Here is a 15,913-nt window from a genome sequence, read left to right as displayed (position 1 = left end):
CAAACCTTGATTTTGATATATATGATGTGATTCCCCCATATCTGTAGTGACCTGCAAAATTGTACTTGAGGGTAAACAAAGTCCCCTCCACAACATTTATGTCATCTGTAAACATTTGTGTGTCAAAAAATAAACCAGTGAACCAAAAATTTGAAAGGCTGGTTTCTGAATCCCTATCATCTTTATACATTAATTCCTCATCTTTAACTTTAGAATGTAATAGAAATTATTTGAGCTCCTGCTATCACAAGGCCATTGTGGATGAACTTCCATTTAATGCAAGAGCAATGGACAGGGGCTGGGACGGAGACAGGATTGGCAGTCTCCATCAGCAACTGGGGGCCTGCTTTTCCTTTAAACGAGCTGAGTTTGGTAAATTGCTTAGCTTCTTTGGGCCTCAGTATTTTTTTTTTTTAATTTTCCTACAGGTTTTTGATATGATGTATTGCTTTGTAATTTTTTTTTTTTTTGAGACAGAGCCTCAAGCTATTGCCCTGGGTAGAGTGCTGTGGCGTCACAGCTCACAGCAACCTCAAACTCCTGGGCTTAAGCGATTCTCTTGCCTCAGCCTCCCGAGTAGCTGGGACCACAGGTGCCCGCCACAATGCCCGGCTAAATAGTTGTCATTGTTTGGCAGGCCCGGGCCAGATTCGAACCTACCAGCTCTGATGTATGTGGCTGAAGCCTTAGCTGCTTGAGCTACAGGCACCACCCACTTTGGGCCTCAGTATTATTGGGAAAATGGCAGTGAGAACACCTGCTCTTTCTACTTCACAGTTTATCAAATGAGAAATGATACACAAAAGCATTCTACAAAGCACAAAGTATGTGAGTTTCCACAGTCATTCTGTGTGGTGCCTTCACAATTTCTTTCAGACAAGGTTGCAGCAAGCATCCTATTCTTTGAAGCTCTGTTACCTTCTCTTGAAAGCATAACAGCAAAGATGAGTCATTGAGAGAACTGTTGTTATTATAACATTCATAGTAAATAATAATAGCGCTTAAAGTACGCACAGTACGAACTCATATTTTGGTGGCTTAGAACAAATGCGAACATGGATCCCAGGAGGAGTGTCCCCTAAGCGATGTCTGTTGTGCTTTTTTTCCCTTTCTTTCTTCTTATCCCCTTATTTTCCTGTAGGTTTTTCTAGGTTCTGGTTTTTCAGATTTTGATTGACATTTTGCCCAAGAATACTGGCTTTGCTATGATGTCTTGCTTTGTAAATTTTTTTTTTTTTTTTTTTTTTGAGAGAGAGTGTCTCACTCCTTTGCCCTGGTAGACTGCAGTGGAATCATCCCAGCTCACTGTAACCTTAACCTCTTGAGTTCAAATGAGTCTCTGGCCTCAGCCTCCTGAGTAGCTTGGACTATACATACATGTCACACACCTGGCTGATTGTTTTCTATTTTTAGTGGAGATGGGGGTCTCACTCTTGCTCAAGCTGATCTCAAACTCTTGACCTCAATCAATCCTCCCACCTTTGCCTCCCAGAGGGCTGGGATCATAGGCATGAGCCACTGCATCTGGCCCTGCTCTGTAATTTTTCTTGCATTGTTCTACGCCTTCAAAATATCTTCTGCTACTTTCTCAACAGATCTTAACTAACTGGTTTAATAACCTGATACATGTTAAGCATTTGACAAATTCCTCTTACTGAGCTGAATTGAATAAGGTATTAAAGGGATACTCTGACATTAATGTCATCATATCCCCATGACATTCTATACGTTTAGAATGTTCAGAAGGTGACAAATGGAATGATCGTATTTTTGGCTAGAAGCATTTTGTCTGACTTAAAATATAGGTTAAAATTGGTAAGTTGCCAACATTTTAAAGTAGGAAAATTTATTATGAAGATGGAGCTTTCTGATTTCTCTTGAATATTGGAACATGTAGCAAAATTGGGTCCTTCATGGCAAGAAGAGCAGCCGGCTCTTTCAGGTGCAAATTGCCTTCAGTGTAGTAAGGGTCCACACCTGTCCCACTTCATTTATTCATGTCATTGTTTGTTCCCTGTAGGATCTGAGTTTGTGACCCTTGTTGAACCCACAGAAATAACCTAATTAAATCCTACCTCATAACCAGTTAGTCATGAGTGAAATCATGGACAGATGGTTCAAGGTGAACATATGTTGTTGATCTGTTTCTCTTATTTCCTTAACCACTCGCCAGCATTTTAAAAAGTCTAATCATATGTCACAAACCATATCTGGAGCAGCAGTTTATAAAGTGACAATATGGAGTTTCTTTAAATTGCTTATTTTTAAAATTCCAAGTGAAAGCTGTTCTGAGGTTTAATCTGCAGTTTGAGAGAGAATTTTATCATCTCAGTAAATCCAAGTTCTAGTCATGTTCTAAATTCCATGCCCAACACATTTCTATGATGTCAGAGGATTAGAAAGGGAAATCTCTGGTATGTTTTTTTTTAAAAACCATATAAATTTACAGAAATTAAAAAGCCTCCCATGAAATGTCACCATGAGTAATATATTAAAGGCAAGGAGGAAGGGGCCTGGACGCTTAGTGCTGGCAGCACAAAACTCTTCCCTCATTCCCAGTGCATAAAGAGAGGAAAGTTGATACAAGTAAGCCTAAGTCATAGAAAAACTGAGTCATGCTAATCACAGGGGGCAATTTAGCAGGACCATAAATAATATAGCTTGGGAACAAATTCTCTCTTCTGATTTCTAGAGTTCCCTTTCTCTTAAGTCAGAGGGCTCATATCTAGGAGCCTGAGATTAAGATTTGAGCCTGCACAAAGGAGTCCAAGGTTTCTGCTTATTGTACTTTAGTGAAGGTTGTTGATCAGAAGCAAAAAGGACTCCCTGTGATTCCACATGGTCTGAAACAGGACACAGTTTCTCCTGCTGAGGTTTGGTGTTAAAGCATTTCTATGTCTGTGTAAGCAAGGACTTCCAAGTACGGCTGTGGCCATGGTGCGTGAATGGTTAAAGATCTGCCCATTTGGGGTTCAAAAATCTTGACAATACTCATGGAAGGCCCACTTATATGCCTGGCTCTGGACAAATAGGCACCATATAGCCTAATTATCACCAAACAACCCAGTCATCACCAACCAACAGTGCACCTATCCACTGCGCTAGATAGTGGTTTAGGGATCTAGGGAGAGATGGCAAAGCAAATGCCAAAGGAACATTTCATCTGAGACATAGACAACTACCTCCTGCACAAATAGTAATTCAGACTCTGTCCTGGGATACATGTAAACCTGTGAGCTATTGGATCAGTAAGACACCACAAAAGAGCATGGCACTCAAGATTCCAAACCTCTGTCTGGTATTTCCTACTTGTCTTGAGTCAGAACAAATTTAGTGTATTGATTCAGAATAAATTTAATGTCATTGGGATGAATAAGAATCACTGTAATAATAGTAACAGGGGAAATAACAAATGCATAGCATGAGGGAAGTTACTTTTTCTTTTTAACAAACTCACAGACAAAGTACATGGTAAGATGGCACTCCGTATCATTCCATCTGCCGGAGCTCAGCATTTCTACACAGTCCTCGTGACCGTAAGGGTCGCTGGGCTCCCCCTCACTCCAGTTGCTATAATTCTGCAGTGGAGTGTTGTCTGTGAACACATACTGTCCCTCCCTCTCAAGGTCGTTCACCCCGATGAACACCCGGAAGAAGCCACTCTTGGCCACGTAGTCAGCGATGAGTGTGTTGGCAGCTTCGTCCTTGGGCATGGCCAGCATTCCACCCCGAACCCTGCAGTGAGTCAGGGATTCCCGGTAGTTCTTCTCCTCCTGCACGATGTAGTAGAACTTCTCTTCAGTTTCCCTAATCCCTGCTATGACTTTGCAGGGAGGAAAAGAAGAGTATAAGTATGTATCTCGAAAAGAGAAAAGGCAAGTATATAACGCTGTCAGATTTAAATTCATTTACTCAATGTTCAAGAATTATTTTGCAAGGCCCTGAGATGAGGCAGTCACTGGTTTGATTTTTTTCTTCCCCTTTCTAGTTACCAAACGGAGAACTCACTTCAAACACTTGTCCTCTGCTTTTCGTCCTCCTCAATGTCCCACAGCTGTCCAGCAGAGAGCTATGTTGACAAAGAATTGTTACATGAATGGCCACGTAGACCACCTCATGCTGCTTTTCCCAACATAATTTATGTTTTAACCACATTTTTAGCTCCAAGGGCATATCTTCCTTTCTTCCATTTCCATGGCTTTCATGCCTGAGAAGTCTTGCCACTGCCTCCCTGCCTGGAAAACTTCTACTCATCCTTTACATCTCAGTGAAAATCCTTTCTCCTGTAAGAAGTCATTCCAATGACTGGGGACAGACATGGAAGTTCTTGTGTGCTCTTTCCTGTGTTTCCACTGGATCTTCCACTTTTTTGTTTATAGTAGTCAACACACCTAGTCTAATTGCTTCTCTGTGCTTCTCTCCAACTCAGCTGTGAATGTCTTGAGGACAATGACCATGCCTTTGACACTCTTCAGCCTCGGTGCTTGAAATATTTCAGGGGATGGTAAATGCATTTTGAAATGGCATTAGAATAATAAAGACATCTGCCCAGTTGGAGCTAAATTCCTGGGCTTTGAACATGTATATTGATTGAATTTGTCCGTACTTCATCCCAGGTACAGGGAGAGTGAGCTACTGAGTAAACTTCAGGACAGAACTAGGGACTCAGAATCATTCTGAGCTCTCATGGTATGTTTTGATACATCTTGAGCTTCTGGGGCTTCTATATATGCATTTGGGACCTCATAACTTTAATTCACATAGAGGTCTATGACCACTAAAATGTTAAGAACTATTGCTGTGTTCTATCATTGTGGTCTGGTTTATTCATGGCAGTCTAAATCATACCAGGGACAGACTCTTCAGTAGGGGTTATAGCCAGAGTTACAATTAGGGTAGTGAGTTAATGTCAAGCATTTCCTTTGCCTCTAGAATTACAAGATGAGGATGAACACAAGATGCCATCTATGTACTTCCAACAATGTACAAAAAATATGGCTGGATTGCAGTAAATGAAAGTACAACAAAATGAAGCCAGTTGTGGCAGTAACTATGACAGTTCCCTTATTAGAATTGTTTCAGAAGATAATACAATAACCCTTTCCATTTTATAGGCTTTACTGATAACCATCTTGGGGAAACAGACCAAACACTACTAATACAGGAAGCTGCCAATGTTAGAGAAACACACCATGTTCATACTGGCTTGTGCTGTGAGTAAAGGAATCAGAGAACGTGTACGGAAATCCCTGACCCACTGCCCTTTAAGGTTTGTATCTACAGGCAGGGGTCTCTAAGTCTCAGTTTAATCATAGTGCCCACATCATAACAATTATTATGAAAACTCAGGGATCTACATACTCAAGAAAGTAGCCATTATTGTTGTTATTACTTCTATTTTCTGAGATGATAGTCCTGTTTGACTCTTACTCTTTATTCTAAGGCACATGTTGCCATACTCTGTCCTTTACTCATTTCCTCTCTCTTAGGAAAATGCCTTATCTGCTCGTGCACATATGTATGAAGATATGTAGTGGACTCAAAGTGTCCTGTGGTCTGAGTGGGTAGTTAGCATTTTGATCAGAGACCTTTAATTTCCTTTTGGTGATGCTCCCTTCATGGAATTTTTGTCCAACACAAGGTATTCCTGCTAGGAGTATTGAAACTGTAGTGTTGAAAGAGACTAAACAGTCGTTGTATAGCATAAAATGAAAGAGAATATGTTTACCATTCTTGACGAATTTCATAGATGTCTTGAGACGAGCAACACTAATATCCAGTTGTCCCACAACTTTCCGGTATCGTCCACAATCACAGACAGTACCTTTTAAATGACAAAAACTGTGAACTCATGCTGAACTACATAAACTGAAGACCAGTAAAAAGGGACATTTGCTCTCTTTCCAATATTTACTTTTTTTTTTTTTTTTCCAAGTCCGGCTCTCTCTCTGTGAATGAGTAGACTTTAATCTTTTATTTAAAACAAGGTCTCCAATTTAAATTATGTTTTAGAAATCCATAAAATATACCTTTTAAATGTTTTGAATGAGTTACAAGACAACTCTAAACTAGATTTTTGAAAGGAAGAATAAATATGACAAACCCCTGCACACACATTGTGGGCCATTTGGCATTTTTGCTGAACACAGAATGTGTCTCCCTAATCTCAAAATAAAATTTTTACAGCTTTCTTAAAACATATTTCTAGCCATTTCTCTCAGCTGTTTCTGCATAATTCACTAGTTCACACACCTCTCCTAAGACAGGAGAAACTTTTTGTCATTAAATCAAATGTTAATTCTGATTATTCACTTAACGTATAGCTAGTGTGTTTCAAAGACTAGGTTTAAATCCTGTAAATAGATTCAATTTTTTTCAGTTTGTGGATTAACTATGATTTTGTCCTTCATTCTTTTTTGCTCACCTAGCTTTTCAGCTACTTACAAATATTGTTCTGATAGAGAAGGAATTATAAAGAAAATTATGGGGCAGTGCCTGTGGCTCAAAAGGGTGGGGTGGCAGCCCCACATGCTGGAGATGGTGGGTTCAAACCCAGCCCAGGCCAAAAACTGCAAAAAAAAAAAAAATTAAAATTAAGAAAAAAAAGAAAATTATGTAAAATTCAAATGATTCCCTTTTTCTATTTGATGGCAGTTTCATGTCACATTGGTGTTTGATTTTTTTCTTTTATAGTGTGAAAATTGAAAGTAATTTTATTCGGTAAAAGAAAAAAATATGGCTTCATGTATCTCTGTTAATGCTTAAATTTAAGGAATGTAAAACAATTCTTAGAATTTGTCTTCACTACATCCCTGTGGATAGAAACAACTGAAATTACTCAAGAACAATCTACCTCCTTTCCCTGAATAAAGCACTAGAAATAAAATTCTTTTTTTAAAATTTCTGATTAATGTTAGGGTAAAAACGATGAATTTACAATGTGTTTGTTAGGCAGAGTCCCTCATGTAGTTGTGCTCCACACCCAAGAGATGTGCCATATACCTTTACAAAAGCAAATATCCAGTGTACTCAAAACTAATGTGAAGCCAGTAACCATCTAATACATGTCCACATAAGAAAATAAAATCTTTTTCTAATCCTCTGCGAAAATCTACGTGGCCATGGAAAACATGTGCCATAACCATGAGGTCTTTCTGGATCAGGCCAAGTTGCTGCTGCCACTTTGCTGGCCAGCATTTGGTTGAGACGCTAGTGGAAGTAAGGCATGGCATGCTGACGCAGGTGCTGCTGCTGGACTTTCCTCTTAGCCCAGGAGAATGAGGGCTGCTTCCTGAGGTTCTGGGTTTGCTTCTAACAGTAAGCAGGGCAAGAGTGGAATGTGCCTTCATTCCCTTCCCAGGGGTCTTGGAAAGACACCAGTGAGTAGAGAGGAAAGTTCTCTTCTTCCCTTTACTCTAGCCAAAAGAAAATAAGGTTTAGCATACTGACAAGACTCTCGTTTTTATTTAAGATATACTTAGTTTTGAGAGGAATACATTTGGCATGATGCTACAGATTAAAGAGAAATATGAGCATATCATACCTGCTTTGCCTTTTCCTCCTGGTATTCCAAGCAAACCCTTTTCCCCTTTGTCACCTGAATAAAAACAACAATAATAATAATATATATAGCCATATATATAGCAATACGATATAATATATATATTATTATATACACACAAACACGTATATATATGAATAAAGGGTGAATTATTTCATACGTAAAATCGAAGCAGTTTTAAAATTTCATTTGCAATATCTTCAACTAATATCTCTTGGTGTTTTTAAATAATTTGATTTCGAGTTGGCTGTACAAGCACAATTAATAAAATGAGTAATAATCAATTTAGATTGAAAGTAGCATTCCAGTAGGAACATGTTAGGAACATTACCAAAACCATGTTACCTACCTCACTAAAATATTTTTTATGATGTGGCCTTCTGCACAAGGCTAATACAATCCTCAGCATGTCTTTAATTTACAAAATACCATTGTTTTCTGAATCCAGATTAATTAGTATATTGTAGAGTCAGTGTATTTATTATTCCCTGAGTGATTTCATGTGGATTTGCCCTTGGATTTTCAAAAAAGTATCTGTTACATTTTTACAATTTAATTCAATAAATATTTACTATTTACTTAGTCAATGAAAGACAAAAGGCTAGGTACTTTGAGAGGTTATAAAGAGAGACAAGATCAAATCTTGACTTGAAGGAGTTTACAAAAATTTTTAGAAAAGATGTGATACATGCAAATACCTATAATATAAAATGTCAAATTATATTCTACTGAAATATCAATTTTGGTAATTTTCCCTTCTTTTCTTCTTCGTAGAAGATAATTTTCTCATTTAGAGGGCTCTACAAAATAATTCTCAGAGAAGTAGGATTTTTAAAGCAGAGAGAAAGAAAAAAAATGTTGATTTATTAACTTCACAATAAGCCCATACCAGACTCAATAATTGAAAGCAAAAGCCTTTGATTTGCAAGAAGAAATGCTTGGCTAAGTTTTTTTGAGAATCAAAAGAGGAGACCCATTTCCTCCACATGGTCAAATTTCTGGGCATAGAGTTTCTTAGAGTAGTTGAAAATAATCTCTTGTATCTCTGTGATATCTGTTGTTATTTCCCCTTTTCATTTCTAATTGAGGTTATTAAAGATTTTACTTTTCTCTTTCTAGTTAATATGGCCAAAGGTTTATCAATTCTATTTATTTTTTTAATAACCAACTTTTTGTTTCATTATTTTTCTGAATGATTCTTTTGCTTTCCATTTCATTTACTTTTGGCTTAATTTTGGTCATTTCTTTTCTTCTGCTAGGTTTAAGATTGGATTGCTCTTCGTTTTCCATTTTCTTAAGGTGACTCATTAGGTTATTAATGTGCTCTCTTTCTGTTTTTCAGATGTAGGTATCTGATGCAATAAATTTCCCTTTTAGGAGTGCTTTTGCAGTGTCCCATAGGTTTTGATAACTTGTAGCTTCATTGTTGTTATGTTTGAGAAATTTTAAAATTTCTTCCTTTAATTTCCATGCCTTTGTGTGGGGATGAAAATATTTGTTGGAGTTTAGTTCCACCTTTATTGCCTTGTGGTCTAAGAAGATATAGGTATAATTTCAATTCTTTTAATTTTGTTGAGGTTTGATTTGTATCCTAGGATATGATTGATATATTTTAGAGTATGTTACATGGGCTGTTGAAGAGAGTGTATGTTCCTTAGCTTTGGGATGGTGTGTTCTGTATATGTCTATTAAGCTCATTTGTTCTAGGGTTGCATTTAAATCCCTATATCTTCATTTAATTTCTAATTAGAGGGTATGTCCAGTTATGCCAGAGGAGTTTTAAAGACCCCAGCTATAATGGTATTATATTTCTCAGCCAATTAAGGTCTATTTTATAACTTTGGGAATATTTAATTTGGGTGCATAAGTATTTAGAATTCAAATGTCATTTAGTTGTATTATTCCCTTGACCAGTATGAAGGAACCATTTTTGTCTTTTTAAACCGTAGTTGCTTTAAATCCACTTGTATCTGAAAATAAGATTGTGACCCCTCCTTTGTTCTGGTTTCAATTGCCTGAAATGTTGTTTTCCATCCCTTCACACTGAGTCTTGCTTTGTCCTTCAAGGGTAGGTGTGGATAAGGCTAGACAGCACATAGATGGCTTGTGCCTTTTTATCTTATCAGCCAGCCTGCGTCATTTCGGTGGGGAATTCAAGCCATTAACATTTATTGAGAGATTTGATAAGTGTAGTGGAATTCTTCTATTCATCTTATTTTGTGCCTTAGTTTTATCCTTTGTGATATTGTGGAAGCTAGGTTTTGTCTTTTAGTTCTGGGGTGTTTACTTTACTGGTGGTCCACTGTGATAGTCAGTGTGGAGAATAGGTCTAAGAATTTCCTATAGAACTGGTCTTGTTTTGGCAAATTTCCTCAATGTTTGCATATCAGTAAAAGATTTGATATCTCCATTGATTTTGAAGCTTAGTTTGGCAGAATACAGAATTCTGGGCTAAAAATTGTTTTGTTTAAGAAGCTTAAAAGGTAGCTGACTATTGTCTTCTGGCTTAGAAGGCTTCATCTGAGAATTTCACTATTACTCTGATGGATCTCCCCCTGTAGGTAAATTGGCACTTACTCATGTTCTTTTGAAGAATTTCATCTTTTGTCTGGACTTTGGAAAGCTTCGTTACAATGTATATAAGAGATTTTCTATTTGTGTTGCTATGACTTGGGGTTCTATAACTCTAGAAGGAGTGTTCTTTATCTCTAACACTCTAAAAGGAGTGTTTTAGAATCTTTAGTGATACTTTGAAATTTACCATTTATATCCTCCAGTAGGGCTTCCATTCTTTTGGGACATTCTTCTTCCTCTTCAGGAATACCTATGATTTGTATGTTTGAATGCCTTGTGAAGTCCTATAATTCTCTGAGTGAATGTTCTGTTTTCTCTCTCTTCTTTCTGCCTCTTTAACTGCTTGAGTTAGCTCAAGAACTTTATCCTATAGAATCTCACAGCTAGAGATTCTATAGGATAAAGTTCTCTAGAAGAGTATATGTGAAATTTAGTAAATGTGGAATGTAAATGTCTTAGCACAATAACTAAGAAAATGCCAGGAAGGCTATGTTAACCGTTGTGATGAAAATCTGTCAAAAATCTATGAAACTAGTGTATGGTGCCCCATGATCACATTAATGTACACAGCTATGATTTAATTAAAAAAAAAAAAGAGATTCTTTCTTCTCTGTGTAATCTGTTATTGATACTTTCTACTGCATCTTTAAGTTCCCTGATTGACTTTTTTACATCCTTAAGCTCCTCCATATCCTTTCTATATTTTTCATATCTTTCATCCATTTTTCAGTTCTGGTTTTCCACTTTCTCATTAATTCCCTTTATTGTTTTTGCCATCCATATTTTAAATTTCCTTTCTGCCATTTCCATTAATTCTTTACATGTGGAATCCTCTGTGGTAGCTACCTCATGATCCCTTGGTGGGGGTTGCTGTTCTGTTTTTCATGTTGCCAAAATTTTTCTGTTGGTTCCTCCTCATGTGTACTTTCCTCTTATTCACTTCCCTCTCCTACTCTTTCCTTCTCACTACTTCCTTCACTTTAAATTACCTTGTCTCAGATCTTATGTGTTGAAGTGTCCTTTTGGTATAAGGCCAAAAGGAAGACAAAAATAAAGAGGGAAAAGGGAAAAATAAAATTTAAAAAGGAAGATGAAGAAAAAAGAAGAGGGGTGGATATAAAGAATTGAAGAACAGGAGATAAAAAAAGAACAGGAAGGAGAAATAGAACATTAGGAGAAATGGTTGTGTTCCACAGGGTGCTTTAAACACACCCAAAACTCTATGACTTTGGGTGGCTGTGTTGGGTGGGTCCCTCAAATTCAGGAGCTCCTTATCAGCCTGGAAAAAATCAAGACCTCTGCCAAATATAGAAAAAAATCAGAAGTATGTCACAGTGGAGACCTACCAATACTTCTTTCCAAAGGCCAAATATAGAAGGACACCCTAGTCCTTGAGCTCACAGCCTTTTGAGCCAGACCAAAGAAGAGAAAACAAGGGAAAAGATAATAAAAATAGATAAAGGAAATTAAAAATACAATTATGTAATTTAACGAATAAAAGATATCTTAGCTGTTGTATGAGAAATTTATGTGGGACAGATGAGAAAATGTAGAAAAATCTCAACCAAGAGACAAGAAAAAGAGAGATGTAAAAAAGAACAAGAGAATAAAAATGGCTGAAAAAACCATAACAAAAATGGAGAAGCCTTGCTATTGAAAAAAGTAAAATAAAAATACAACCACCCCCCCCCATAAAAACACTAACAATAAAAACAAAAGATAAAAAAGGAAAAGGAAAAAACTAAGGAAAAAATTTTTAAAAAGCAAAAATGTAAAGCTGTGTGTATATATATATATATTACAATATATTGCTTGCACACCAGGTGGTGGTAGAAGACAGAGAACACATTCTGGAAGCCACTTGGTAGTTGTACAGGAGACTGGGTCTTGTCTTTTTTACTTGTTTGCCCTCAACTTGAGCCTGTTTGCTTTGTCAGTATTCAGTCCCCACAGGATTGGGATCCCAAAGCTCTCACCAGACTTACCAGGAGGCCCACCAAACAGTGCCCTCTGGCAACAAAGCCATCGTCCCAGGGCATGCAGGAGACACTCCACTCACCTCAAGGATAACTGCTTAAATTCAGCAGGCATGCCAGAGTTGGCCATGCACTAAGATCCTGTGGATGTTTCCTCCCATTCTCAGCATTCCAACAGTGGTGGTGCCCCACTAGCAGCCAACATGATGGGAGAACCACCTTGCACAGATAGCCCTTGGTCACTGAGTTTCCTCACCACCCCAGTGAGCAGCCAAACCCCAAAAACTGTGGGACAGCCCTTTCCTGTCTCCAGCCCTCTGTGGTAGAACCTGTCAACTGGCTGGCCTCTGCCCCTACCACACATTTGCCTTCTGTTGGTTTTACTCAGCTCCAGACCTCCTCATTGGCTGCTGATATCTCTCACTGCTTCACTGTGCCCCTAGAATGATGTTTCTAGGAAGATTCCCCCAGCTAGAGGTGGTTGAAGTCCACCTTGCCCTGTATTACCATGAATAGCTGGCAAGGAGATGTCTCTATTCTACCATTTTGCTCTACCCTCCCCGCCAATTATGCTTTTTAAATGGGGTGATATCACTCAAGGATGCAAAAGTCAGTTCTTGGAAAGTGAGAAAATTGTACTCCTTTTTTTAAATATAGGAAGTACAAATTACATACAGCACATAAACAAATATATAGTCCATGGGTAACATTAAAATTTCATGGGGAAGGACAGTTAGGAAAAATCGGTCTAAAAAGGCTTGGCGGGGGGAGTAATTTTTTTAAATGTGGAGGAGCACTATCTTAACCAATGAAGTTAACTCCTCTCACTTTATAAATTTTATCAAGATATGTGGCCATGTGGGCTCATTGCTAAGGCTTTTATCAGGGTCTTGATAAGGACCAAAGGAAAGATTCTGAAGCTGAAGCTTCATTAGCTTCATGGTAAAATCAGCACAGGCACACCCCCAGCTATGAGTCTTTCAACTATCGGTGAGCATACAATATAAACCACCAGATCCAAAATACCTGTTATAATTTTTTTCAGTGACACTGCCCTTTAGTCCTGTCATAAAATGCAGGCTGCAGGAAATACCTCAAAGGAATGAATCAAAAGTGTGGTGAGAGAGGGATTGGTGAGCTGGATGATGCAAACAGAGAGACTACAGCCTCAGCTCAGACCATAGGCTGTGAACCTGCCTGCAAGAACATACCAGTGTTCAAGTGAGGCACATGTTTAATTATGAAGCTGCTCAAGCATTTATGAAAATATAGAGTGCACATCAATTCTACAGGGATGATATTACCCATGACACTGAGCTTCCCCCCTAATCTGTACCACTGCATAAGAATCTCTGGCATCCCTCTGATCCCTTTCTCCCATTTTTATTTATCTGTTCTACCTCATGTCAGTCTTGTTTTATTTTCCCATATGGTTCCCAGAGTAGTCACATTATTCAGTACTTTAATTCTTTTTGAGAAAGCTCTATCTTCTTAAATAGTCTTTGAATCCTATGCTATAAAATTTTAATTGTCATTCAGCTTTGTATCTCTAAAGCATGTACAACAATGCTTGTATAAATAATTAGATATCAGGAGCAATTAGAACCTGCTCCCATTATGGGGCTTTATGAGAAGAAAGGGAGGAGATGATGTAAAGGAGATTCCCTCTGTTTTATAATATTGATGCTGCCGTTATATATAAGAGCAGGAAATGACTGAAAACAAATGAGCATACAGATAGATGCTTTAAGTTCCCATCCAGTTAATAAATCACAGGTACAGAATTTTCATTTACTCCACACAGATTAAGAAACAAAATTATACTTTGCTCTGCCTACTTCGTGTTTTATGAATGATCATGCATCATTTTGATTGTATCAAGGATCAGTAGCCAATCAGTAGAGCCCAGGAGAGAATTCAATGTAAAGACAACCAGAACTTAATGCTTAATCCTATTCTTGATATCTTGTTTAATTTTGCTTAAGGCCTTTTTTTTTTCATGTTGTGAGATATATTTCTCATGCTTGCATGGAAGAAAGAGCCAAGCAATTAAGACAGAGAAAACTCACATTTTAGAAGAAAGAAACGGGATCACTTTAATGATGCAAAATCTTAAAAATATTTCAAGAGCATTCTTAATTTGCTTTAAATTGCTACTGGAAAATAGTAAAATGCAACTTACCCTTCTTGCCAATGGGCCCCGTCTTGCCAATATTGCCCTGCTCTCCTATATCACCCAGTTTTCCTTTAATTCCTAGAAAGGAAAGCATGTCATCTTTATATCATAAAGTTTTATCTTGCCTTGAAAAATGTGGTTAATATGTGATATTCACTTGAAGGAAATTAACAAAATGTATATACTTCTACCTGTGATATCTAACATATATTCCATGCTATATTACCTATTTTTTCACAGAGTTATAATGTATGTATTAAAATTAAAATTTGGGTAACTATGAAAATCATGGAAATCATGATATTAAAATAATTACGAATGCAGAATTTCTAAAATGATTATGTCAAAAGATATTTAAAATAAAGCTTAGACAAGGGCTGAGTGAAAGCATCCTTGCATTCCATTCTGGTTTTCTTTTTCTCTAGATCCATTTTGGCATTGCTTTGGGAATCAATTTCCCTTCTTTTTTTTTTTTTTTTTTTTTAACAAGATTTGATAATCACAGCCACTTAAAACAGGGGAGGAAATATGAAGTTATAAAACCCAGTGGTCAAAGAGACATCAGAGATGGTCCCTCTGAGTTTTCATCCCCAAAACTATGATTAAGAATCACTGAGTTCTTTCAAAATTGTTAATTTTTTTATAATGATCTAAAAACTATTTGCCAGTTAATGAAATTTTATTTCTGTAAAGATAATTTTCTGATTGAAAGGTGAGTTTAATTTAGCACTTCTCAAATTGTGAGCCTGTGACTCTTTCTTTCCTTTGAATCATTCAAGATTTTAAAATAAGTTGTCTAGGACACCCATCTTGCACCAGTTGGCAGAGAATATTCCCACTGTTATTTTCATGTTTGATCCCACTTCTTCCATATCACTATCATTTGCCCTTTTGTGTTATTCCTTTGTATAAGAGTTAAAGAAATACAGAGAGCTTCGGGAAAAGGTGACTATATCAATGGGCCAAGCAACTCTTTTTGTTTCTTTTTATCTTCCTTAAGGGCTAGGCCAGCCAAAAAAATGTTTCTTAGCAGTGGCTTCAGAGGGGGTGACACAGCTACAAGCACAACTGTGTTTCTAAAACTCGTAGTTTTTCAGATCTTCCTGGAGACTGCTTTCCTCTGGGGATCCCAGTGTGCTCCACGCCAGCCCATCCTAAGGATGCAGCTTGTGAAATATACCCAAAACTTGGTGACAGGTGATCTGATAGGAACTCTCAGACAGCGAGTTAATTCATGTCTGAAAGGCACCTTACACATCTTTGAGGAAGAGGACATTAAGAAGGCTGCTTATTTTCAGGTCAGGAGAGCAATTCTGGCATCAGAATGTCAGTTTCATATCATTTTACTTACCTTTTGGCCCCATGCGCCCCACTTTGCCATGCTTTCCTTCCTCTCCTGGGTCTCCTTTTTCACCATCATCTCCTTTTGAAACAGAAATTGTGAGAGACATATCTTTAATCAATATTTTGGTTCAGTTTTTATACCTATCCATTAAATGGTGCTGGAAGAACTGGATAACCACATGTAAAAGACTGGAACTGGACCTGCACCTTTTACTATTTACAAAACGTGATTCAAGATTGATACAATATTTAAATCTAAGACATGCAACTATAAAAATCCTG

At 37.5% G+C, this 15,913-nt stretch overlaps 1 protein-coding gene and 1 long non-coding RNA gene across 2 annotated transcripts in view; one reads left to right on the top strand and one right to left on the bottom strand.

Annotated features, from left to right (window-relative positions):
- The window catches only part of LOC128563974 (uncharacterized), a 162,091-nt gene that overhangs the window by 76,526 nt on the left and 69,652 nt on the right, over nucleotides 1-15,913 (top strand). The gene's annotated exons all lie outside the window — the stretch shown is intronic.
- COLEC10 (collectin subfamily member 10) overlaps nucleotides 3,301-15,913 on the bottom strand; it is a 36,033-nt gene continuing 23,420 nt past the window's right edge. Inside the window, exons 2-6 of the mRNA XM_053559574.1 lie at nucleotides 15,639-15,710; nucleotides 14,294-14,365; nucleotides 7,544-7,597; nucleotides 5,729-5,824; nucleotides 3,301-3,823 (exon numbers count right to left, since the gene is read on the bottom strand). Of these exons, the coding sequence (XP_053415549.1) occupies nucleotides 3,432-3,823; nucleotides 5,729-5,824; nucleotides 7,544-7,597; nucleotides 14,294-14,365; nucleotides 15,639-15,710 (686 nt within the window). The 3' untranslated portion in view covers nucleotides 3,301-3,431. The remainder of the gene's footprint in view (nucleotides 3,824-5,728; nucleotides 5,825-7,543; nucleotides 7,598-14,293; nucleotides 14,366-15,638; nucleotides 15,711-15,913) is intronic.

Source organism: Nycticebus coucang, chromosome 13 (assembly GCF_027406575.1).
Source record: "Nycticebus coucang isolate mNycCou1 chromosome 13, mNycCou1.pri, whole genome shotgun sequence".
NCBI classification, from domain to species: domain Eukaryota; kingdom Metazoa; phylum Chordata; class Mammalia; order Primates; family Lorisidae; genus Nycticebus; species Nycticebus coucang.
Note: the sequence above shows the minus strand (reverse complement) of the source record. Positions and strands in the feature narration are given on the sequence as shown.